Below are 10192 nucleotides of genomic sequence, written 5' to 3' on the forward strand. Positions count from 1 at the left end.
TTCTCTCCCCTTTTGTTTTTTTCACAAGCCATCAGCACCGATTAGCTTATACCCACCGGCTAATGTTTTTCTGCACCTTTTAGAGTGGAACCTTCCCATTAGCTTTCTCGTTCGGATGAGCTAATGCATAAATATGCTAAATTTTATCACTTTTATCCATTAGCACTTTGATCAAACAGACCATCACCGTCATTGGTTGCATCGGTTTATAAGCCCTACAATAAGGCACACATGTCCTAAATTCGCTGCCTCCAACCGTTGCATCGATTTAGTGGCCCCGTTATCAAATAGAAAAGCCCAATTTTCCTCAATGCTGCTCGCTTTCTTGCATGGGACATGCCTTTTCTTTTTTATTATATGTTATCTATTTGTTTTATTAAGAAAGTAAATCTTATTCATCACGTTGTGTTCATGCCGTCGACCACAGACAGGATGTGCCGGTTTCAGACGATTGAATATTTGAAGTAAAGGATTTAGTAGCTTTTCTTTTCCTTGAAAGAAAATTTATTAGTTTTCGGGAGAGGAAAATAGCAGTCGACGCCAGTTGTTTGGATGCTGGGAAACAAGAGACTCGCGAAGGTACTCATCCCCACCGCCAGCGAGATGGCGGCTACCGCGACCGCCACCACCACCGCGATGGAGGGCATCGAGGCGACCGCGGCCGCCACCACCACAGAGGCCGCCGCCGGCCAGTCTGCAGCCATCCCCGGTGAGCGCCCTTCTCCCTTTCGCGTTCTCCCCCCCGTTGCCTGTTCTTCATTTCCCATGGTTTGGGGGAGGCACCATCACCTCGCGAGGTAGGAGGGCGTTTGGTCGACGCCTGGCCCAGGGTGTCCTCGCCCCCGGAGCGTAGGTTCTCCGGTGGCCGCTCGGGTTCATAGAGGTGGCGATAGCCGACCACTCCTCTCGCGAGGCCGGTTATGGCTGGGGGTACTGGATCGAGGCGTAGCGGGTCTGCGGACGGAAGGAACGCGAGGTGGAGCCGAGGATGCGTTGGGGAATGGGGCGGGGCCAAAATTTGTGAGGCCCGGCTAGCCGGATTCCGTAACTCCCTCTTTATCAATGAAATTGGCACAATCTCATGCCCGTTGGTTAAAAAAATCCGGAAGGCGCTTCAGTCATCGCACACTTCTTCCCCACGGGAAACGTTATGGGCTATGCAGGAATACTTGAGGTGTTTTTTTTTTCTTTTGATGAAACAATGCTTGAGGTGTTTGCAGGGGCGGAGCTAGGATTTAGGTATTTGGGGGGGGGGGGGGGGGGGGGGGGGGGGGAAAAACAAAGCCCTAATATAGATTTCGATATAAAACAAATTGTATCCTATTTTTCACTGGTAAATAGGTGACTATGTTCTGAATTTTTACTACTGTGAATTTTTTATGGAATATTGATTTCTGTAGCAGCAGGTTTGTATTGTACGTTAGCATGCGTGGTGACATAATTTAACACTAATTGGCTTCATCACACATTAGTCCCTGAATTGGTTTCATGGTTTGGAGTAAGATTGGCAAATGGTCATTGGCCTGGGTTCCCTTCCCTGTAGTTGTTCAGAAGGCTGATACCCTTTACTCGCACTGCGCTACTGCCTGATTGTGTGATGTTGTCTCATCATTGTTGTTTAACTGTATCCATCCTGGCTGGAATTGTATTTTTTAACCCCTATGGAGTCAAACTTGAGTTAGTTGAAGTCTTGTTTTATGTAATTCTGCTACGTTTATATGTTAATTTTCAAATACTTCTAACAATATCAATGGCCATAGTTTTTACTGATGGCATGGATCAGATTTGATGTTCATAGGTTGTTGTGAAAGTTGGTGTGCATGAGGGTGGGTGTGGGTCATGTCAAACAGCATTGTCTTGAAGGTGATTAAGGTATTAGAAGATGGAGATACTCATTCGTTGAGATGAGGGAACTAAAGGAGCTGGGACTTAACAAACAGCGTGACAGATGTATTTCTTTGAATAAATTTGCGTACACAGCCTAATTTAAGAGTATAATAAACCTCCTATGAGATGGTCTTCATCTCTTATACCTTTCTAAACTTATCATTTAGTAATTTTATTTTTACTGGACACCATCACTAACTCTACTCTACCTAAATTTGACTGAACCCTTCTAAACTGTTGCATAAGCTACTGTCCGTATCCAACCCACCAACATCTTCCTCTGGTACCAGTGTTACCTATACTCCAGGCACCGTGTAGGAATCTGACTCGGGCTCTGGTATCTGATTCAGCTTGCAAATATCACTTGGGATCCAAGTTGGCAAAAAATTTTAGAACTCGGGTGTCTGGGCAACACTGACCGCTGCTATGCGGCTCATATGATCTGTAGGCTGTAGCTAACCAACTTGATAACCAATTAGACATCTAACAGCATTTTGTTATTCCTACCAGCTCCGCTTTTTTCACCTGCTACTCCCATTGTACTGCTGCTAGGGCCCAAGCCTACAACAAACAGTGCCAGAGTGCGATCCTTTCTGTTGTGAATTCAAAAAATTGCAGAGCAGACTAGGTGGAATGGATGCATGCATGGTCTATGGTTTATTTGAGAACTGTTCTGTTACGCTTCATTGCCCTTCATTTTACAGTTTTACATTTCAATTTCTCTACAGTGTTGTGTTGTCAAAAATGCAAAGAGGTTTTGGGTCAAACACTTAACTGGTACCAATTTACCCAGATTTACTTAACTTATATGATTGCTTTTGGGTTTTCTGTACGGTTGATGGACCCAGTACCATTTTGCATGAATCTGTTCTTGTCTATGGCTGATAAAATAAAATTACAAGAGTTATTGGGGTTTTTGTTTATATACATTGATCTTAAATATCTCAATCTGCCTTTATAATTTCTGTTGGTGACTTCTGAACAATGAAATTGTCTAACTGTTCTTTTGTTTTACGGTTTCCTTAATAAGGATATTTTATGGATTGGTGGTTTTGTTTTGCACAGAGAAATATATGCATAAAAACCGCTTGCAAGAGTTTGCTGTGCGAACACAAAAGAAACTGCCGATCTACAACGTTGAGCGTGAAGGCGAGTATCATCATCCTAAGTTCAGATGCACAGTGGAAGTGGGTGGTCAGAAGTTTTCATCAACTGGTAGTTTCAGTCGTAAGAAGGAAGCAGAGCAGGATGCTGCCAGAGTGGCTTATGAGATCTTGGCACCAATTGAAGAGGGTGATGTTAATAAAGAGGTGTTTGGGCTGATTGATCAGGTATACTTTTTGAATCTGCTCCCTGTTCTGATTTTTTGTCATCTTTTCACCTCATGAATGATTGCGGAGTTTCTTATCATCTGTGTAAACATGGATACATAACTTATCTGAAGAAATGTTTGACAAGTTTCCTCATTGCTTTCTTGTGGCTTAGCATTTATGTGCATACTTCTCTGCTTACCCCCCTTTCTTTCTCAAACACACACGAGAATTACTGGTCATTGTATTAAGGGAGGAAAACTGGTCCGAGTACAAAGTTGGGTTAACTTGTACACAGGTGCCACAGAAACGAAAAGAGAACAACATACAAGATGCACACGCACATCACTGCACTAGTGCTTGTAAAGTCAACACCCCTGAGAACCCAAAGCTTGGCACCCTCAGCTATCACACACAGCACTGCCCACATCTGTGGCTGTGCATATCGAGAAACATTCATTCCTGTGTTTCCAGTATTGCCACTCCACTAAAATTAAGAAATTTCCTTATCCATTCTGAACTGTATTGTCGTAAGATAGTAACCTGAGGTTTTTCAATTAAACTTGTTGCATTTCTTTTTTCTTTCCTGTTTGATTCTGGAACTCTTCTTTTTATTTTGTTGCATATTATTAATATGCTCAAGAATAGAAGATTTCTTGTAAGCTGGCATGTGGCCAGTTGACTAAGATAGCATGTTTTGCTCTCGGTCCACAAGTGCGCTGGCACCAAATTTAGAAATATGCATGTGCACGGTTTAGTTTTCAGTGGAGAAGGACATGCCCGTGCTATGTGAGGACTTGAGGATGCCTCCAATAAGTTTCTGGATCGTGTACTGGATGCATATGTGTACTTTTGTGTGCCGCGTGGTCCGGGTGTGGTGTTTTGAGTGTGTACCGCCTTCTACCTCTCTCTCTCTCAGAAAAAATAAAAGAAAATCTCTTTTGTATGATATATGCTCGAGATGCTAGTGCTCAGATAACATTACCATTTTAGTGTTGCGTGACTATGTACTTATATTTTGTGGGTTGCAATCTCTCATCTTTCAAAACTATATTTATAATATAATTTTTAATCCTTGCACACCTAATGTATATGTTCCTTTTTTTCTGTTCAGGATGTGGTGTTCTGCAAATCAATTCTTTATGAATTTGCTGTCAAGACAAAAACCGCTCGGCCCTCATACTCTGAAGATTGTCTCAAAGAGCCCTTCACCATGTTTGTTGGATCTGTGGTGTTTGATGGGAATACCTATACTGGTGAATCTGCATCCAACAAGAAGGATGCACAGCAGAATGCAGCTCGTGCTGTGATCAAGTCAATATTAGGTATGTTATGTTCCCTTGATCATGATTAAAATCAAGCACCGATGAATCTGTTGGCTTGTCATCATCTAACTAATAGTTCAATATGGTGTTTGCAGCTACAGGTAACTCTTGTATGAGTGGAATCATTAGGTCAAAGAAACATCTTATCACTGCCATCAAATCTTCTGAAAGCACCCCAACTGCTTTTACTCCTATAAAGTTTACACGCGCTGTTACATATGCAGCATATGGTACATCTCCATTTGCATACATAGGATACACCTTTTCTAATGTTAGAGCATGGCTGCAACCTTCTCAAGCTCAAGTGTTAAATGTTGCTTGACCTCTCCTCTGCAGGCGGACCAGATCATGTAGCACCTGCGTCACAAGATGAATCTTCCTCATTAGGTGTTCAAGAACACAGCATTGTACCAGCAGTTGGGACATCCGCCAATCCATCTGCAAAAGCTGTAAGTGGTTCAAAGAAGCGCAAGGGCAGAGTTGGAGGAGCAGATGTCAATGGAACAATGGTTGCCAAGGAGCATTAACTTCTCACCCATCAACATAAGGTATTTTTCATTACTGGAAATGGTGCTATCTTTCACCATGTACTTTCCAGTCAAATATGCTAAGTTTTGTAGGGTTCAGCTTTGCTGAAAAATACTAATAGCATACGGTTTATAATTTGGCCTGCTTTGTTTTGTCTGGATTTTTTCTTGATTTGGCTCGATGTTTGAAATTATCTGCTGATGCTTGACACTTGCACTGCCTTGAAGTGCCTATTCTTGGAGGTGGCAGTTTACTCAAATTGTTATCCAGTTGCATACCATTTTTGTGTTTTGTGTTGATGGAAAGCAGAAGGGGGAGGGAACTTCTTTCCTCCAGTGTGAAACTGTAATGCTAACATTTTAAGTATATATTGTGATCTGGCTTTTTTTTTTCATTTTAAAAGTAGCATCACGTGGATTGAAGATGTACATTTATTCAATCAAACATTAGCAGTTTGAGAAAGTATCCCCAATAGTTTTTGACATATTATAGCAGCCCCCGGAAGCTGGAAGAAAACATATTATTAGTAATATTGCTATGCTGGTAATATTTTAAAAAGACACGGTATCTTTATGTTAACAGTTCGGCCTGTATCACTGTTAAAACATATTAACGAGTTCTTGCTGAAAACGATTCTACAAGATTGCCAATTTGTCAATAACACCTGCTGTTTATCTAGCTAATTTTGCACTTGCTCCTATAAAATTCTACAAGGTCGACTAAGTGATTGCATGGTTCATGTTTTCGAAAGTTGACTTTTTATCAATTGTACCTCACAAGAACCAAACCTTCTTTGTATGGTGGCCTTAACTTTTAGCCCTGCCCATAATTTGTGTTAAACTAGGCATGCACGAGGTTTAGAAAATGATATAGCTATTCTATCATGCCTTTCGAGACTAAAAATGACAGTGGGTTAGGAAATAGATTTAACAGTTTGAGAAAATAGTCACTGTGTCCAATCTGCAGCAACCAAGTCTTCAAATAGTGGTTGGCATGCGGGTGGATAAGGAACAAACTTCAAGTATTTCCTGAAGTTCTTGTAATGACAATTGATATGAGCATACAGCCTTGCCAGCTATTGTGGATTTCCAGAGTTAGTTTGCACTCTTTGCAATAATCATATTCTCAGTGTGCTGGAACTTTGAAAGAGTTAGATCCACTTGATTGAAACATCCATGTATTCTTCTACTTCATTTTTGTTACCTGACTTGTTTGTTTTTGCTAATAATGCTTTACTGGTTACTTGAGGCATATTTGTTATGTTGCTGATCTTATCATAACTTGATGAGATATTTTCTCATATGTTGGTAAAGATGTAAAACTGTGCTGGTTGTGGTAAGAAATATTAGTAGTTGAATCAACTGATAATCTTGTTTTTTTCCCTGCAGGTTCAGAAAGGTCCGCCTCATCAATGGTGTACTCAGGGGTGATGGAAGTGACGGGCTTGCTCACATGGTGCAGTGTGGCACGTGCATTTCTTTAGTAGGATATTTCAACTGACATTGGATTGGCATTTCCTTCATATCGCTCTATACAGCTGTAGGGTTAGTCATCTTTGCTGTTGCCGAACAAAACTAGGGCGATGTCCTCTCTCCCCCTTAAGGCTTCTACAAGGTAACCAGTTAATGTGGTGTCCAACTGATGTCTGCGTAGTCTGTAAAGATGTCTTGCGTCAGATCATCGCCGATGATTGTGCTGGGTCTGTATGGTAACATGGTATTCTGCGAAGAAGCAATTTTCTTGTGCTTTCGTTTCTACTCATAATTTCTAGTTGTCATATTTTTGGTGATATGGGCAACTGTTTAGTGATATGTTCGCCTTGTATCTGTGCAGGATGTGTTAGTTGCAGAGCATTGCGTATCGCTGCAGGTTGATCGAGAACTTTTTGACCTTTAGCGTGTCTGATTGAGTTCGTAAATTGTAATTGCAGAAGCAATGCACGTTTAGGGCTTGGGTTTTGCTGGTGTGCTTTGATGTGGAGCAGTGTGACAAGTTGTATGTATTCTGTTAGGGCCAGGCAGTATCAGAATCCAAATACCTAAGCTACAAGTTTTAGAACAATTCTCCGTGCCAAAATGGGCCCTACGTATATACCACATTTTTATCCAAAAATTTAGTACGTACGAAATAGAAAAAACAACAATTAGAGCATAGACTGTGTCAACAATTCAACCGTCAAGGATGCAATTATGATCATCTAATTAAACCCTGAGGTTAATGTACTCTCTGATCATCCAAAACAAGCTCTACTTATTATATCCCATATTCCAATGTATAAAACCAAAGTATATTGGAGTCTGCTCTACAGAAAAGTCCGGGCTGTAATTTCTATCAGCTTGATCCACAAATATGCTACTGGAATGAAGTGAACCACTCGTTACAGGAACGAAATTATCCTCACGCCTGACTATCCATGCCAGAGGAACGAAATCACAATTCTGGGTACAACGACATGTACATACAATACTCAGTGACTGGCAAAAATTGCAAACTACGCTGTAACCACTAACTCTTACTCTGAAGAGCCTCGGTATGTGTCGATCTTACCAGGTCCAGGACTAACAATTGCAAGAATAACTAGTGCACCCAATACCACCAGCAGCATACCCAGTGAGTTCATAAACATGGCTTCTGTGGAGAAGCGCCCAATCATTTTGGTGCTCTGCATAAAGATTGACTTCTCTAGGAGTCCGCTCACACTTGTGGCGATAGCAAGAACATAGATGAATATACCAAAGAAGACATGCCAAGGAAGGAGAGATGCACGGCCACTTCTTGATCCACCAGGGTACCAAAAGGTCCAAAATCCAGTAGCCCACTGCAGAGATTCAAAGAAAAAGACTAAGGCAGAGGGCATTTTGATGTCAAATGACTTTTTTTTCCTGTTCATTGAAATATGAAATAGAAGTGAAGAATTGGGCATAAGAGTTCATATATCCACCTGCAAGCTGAAGAAGATGATGCAAGTAAGACCCAACCACGAGTGAAGTGTATATAAGTGATCGATTTTTCTTTCATCATGGAACTTCCAGACAGCCCAGAGACCAATTATACACAAAAACATGGCAAAGAACTGCAGGGCAAGGTGCACTAGTTTTTTCAATTTCTTGGTTCCTGGCACGGTTTTATAGGCCAAAAGAGCTGTATTCATAAAAATAACCAATCCATTAAAAATTGTATACACAAATGTAAGAAAGAGCAGTACCAAATAAACTCATTTTACATCTACAAAATAATTTAACTGAATTCTAATCAGCAAGGTTCTTGAATATGGTACCAGAATCGTCTTTGCTAAATGCTAGGCATCAGCAGCCGCAGTTTTGGTAGGGAAAAAATGGGGCTACCAAAGAAACCTTAGAATGACCAATCCTAATAATTGGATTTAATTGAGATTATATGGAACCTGATTTGATTTGTAACTTGCTAGGTGCTGAAGTAAAATGTAAATACTTCGTGTTTTGCTTTCGAACCTTTCTGTATGTTAATAATGCTACCTAATTACATGTTGAGTTGGGTGAAACAAACATACTTATAATCATGTTGCGGAGACATCCTACTTCCCACATTAGCAAGTTGGTCCAACGAGCAATGACGATTTTCACATGTATAAAGAAAACTGGAAATGGCTTATGCAAGATGTGATAATGCCAGCCTCTCTGACTGATTTTGGGAAATCAATTAGCTGGTAGCGAATGGCAGTATCATGAAACAAGACACTGAAATATTAATATGCCACAACATTGTTGACAGCTCAAGAGTGAATGTGTACTGACCTTCACCGTTCAAGGCTACCAAACCAATCAGCATCAGCACAGGGTGAACCTGGAAGAGAGGATGAGATTTTATTATCTTGAAATACCTCTTCAGCAGATCAATAAACAATTAGAAGCATTGTTCCTGATTTTACACATTACAACCATCAGAAAGACAACAAACACAATGTACTAACATGTGTGGAAAGGGGGAAAAACTTAAAACAAATGAATTCATTTGTATTTGTATACATATTTTATTTTTGTGGCAAAGGCGTGACCGTACACTAAATTAGCACCAAAGACACGATTAGACTGCAGAAAAATCATGTAAATAGGGAACTTTCTTCTATGAAGTAGCAAATATTACCAAAGAACTCACCACTCCTTCCAGTCATAAATTCCTCCCATGCCAAAAAAAACCCTACACCAATTACCAAACCGCAGATTTCTTCTAAACCTTTAAGGTTTTCTATCACTACCCACGTCACAATGCATGTTCCCGGTGACCAATCACCTAACCAAGAACTCGGCCACACGGAAACTGCACGATCCGATTATTGAAAGAGTCAATCAAACCCTCCCACAACAGAGGAACAAGGTCAACACTTAATCTAACGGCGCAAACGAGAAAGCGGCAGCGTAAATCGACAGGGGACGAAGGATCCTTACGTTGAAGATGGAAAGCTTGCTCTCCTCGTTTGTGGACAGGGCCATGCCGCCGCGGTAGTGAACGGCCCAGAAGAGGATGCCCGCCGCGGCGGCCAGGCCCAGCAGACGCACGAGGCCGAAGACCGGAATCCTTACCGCCGGCGCCGCCGCCATCGCCTCCGGTGGCGGGATCGGGAGATCGAACGAGAGGGGGATGGAGAGGGGAGTTTCAATGAAGCCGAAGACGCTGAAGTCAGTTCGGATCGTACCTGAACATGGTGGCCTTACCAAAATGACGTTTTCCTTCTGAGGAGGCGGCTTCCAGTTCAATATGCCTCTACCGCTAGTTTACGCTTTGCACACGACAGTCACAGGACACGCGAGCTATGGCTCTTTGCAGTAACCGGCTAAATGGACGAGACCCGAGAGGACAAAATTAAAAATTGATTTTCGAAAAAAAAATCTCTAAACAAAATTAATTTCTTTGAACAAGAATGAAATATATGTTCAATACATGGATCAAATCTCATGATTTAGCCTTTGTCTTGACATGATCTTACGAGCCACACGACCCACCGAAAAAATGGCCCGACCCGATATGACATAGGTCACGCATCGGTGGCCCTAGCTTAAGATTGTTGTCCCATTGCATTCATTGGAACGGGTTTAGGGTGATGCTATATGTCACAGAAGGTGACACAACTGCAGTTGTTTTTTGTGACCGACTTACCAACTCATG

At 41.5% G+C, this 10192-nt stretch overlaps 2 protein-coding genes across 2 annotated transcripts; one reads left to right on the plus strand and one right to left on the minus strand.

The window, feature by feature from the left end:
- Window positions 1–543: 543 nt before the first annotated feature.
- Window positions 544–6841, plus strand: LOC101778444 (double-stranded RNA-binding protein 4). Its single transcript, XM_004973242.4, has 6 exons — window positions 544–709; window positions 2953–3218; window positions 4312–4522; window positions 4618–4752; window positions 4859–5070; window positions 6439–6841. The coding sequence occupies exons 1-5, from the start codon at window positions 553–555 to the stop codon at window positions 5047–5049; spliced, it is 960 nt and encodes a 319-aa protein (XP_004973299.1). The 5' UTR covers window positions 544–552; the 3' UTR covers window positions 5050–5070; window positions 6439–6841.
- A 439-nt stretch (window positions 6842–7280) lies between these two features.
- On the minus strand, window positions 7281–9740 carry LOC101778841 (probable transmembrane ascorbate ferrireductase 2). Its single transcript, XM_004973243.3, has 4 exons — window positions 9475–9740; window positions 8824–8872; window positions 7992–8191; window positions 7281–7868 (listed from the first exon to the last, which is right to left on the minus strand). Exons 1-4 carry the CDS (start codon window positions 9625–9627, stop codon window positions 7563–7565), a joined length of 708 nt encoding a protein of 235 aa, XP_004973300.1. The 5' UTR covers window positions 9628–9740; the 3' UTR covers window positions 7281–7562.
- Between the last annotated feature and the right edge of the window lie 452 nt (window positions 9741–10192).

Source organism: Setaria italica, chromosome VI (genome assembly GCF_000263155.2).
Source record: "Setaria italica strain Yugu1 chromosome VI, Setaria_italica_v2.0, whole genome shotgun sequence".
Lineage (NCBI taxonomy): Eukaryota > Viridiplantae > Streptophyta > Magnoliopsida > Poales > Poaceae > Setaria > Setaria italica.

Excerpts from the sequence above, each read along its gene's own strand:
- LOC101778841 (XM_004973243.3), bottom strand. The coding sequence starts at position 9,627 with ATGGCGGCGGCGCCGGCGGTAAGGATTCCGGTCTTCGGCCTCGTGCGT. Across the intron at positions 8,873-9,474 it reads GCAAGCTTTCCATCTTCAAC|GTTCACCCTGTGCTGATGCT; the intron begins GTAAGGATCCTT and ends CCTCTCTTCCAG. Across the intron at positions 7,869-7,991 it reads TCATCTTCTTCAGCTTGCAG|TGGGCTACTGGATTTTGGAC; the intron begins GTGGATATATGA and ends GAATCTCTGCAG.
- LOC101778444 (XM_004973242.4), top strand. The coding sequence starts at position 553 with ATGCTGGGAAACAAGAGACTCGCGAAGGTACTCATCCCCACCGCCAGC. Across the intron at positions 4,523-4,617 it reads TGTGATCAAGTCAATATTAG|CTACAGGTAACTCTTGTATG; the intron begins GTATGTTATGTT and ends TGGTGTTTGCAG. Across the intron at positions 4,753-4,858 it reads TGTTACATATGCAGCATATG|GCGGACCAGATCATGTAGCA; the intron begins GTACATCTCCAT and ends TCTCCTCTGCAG.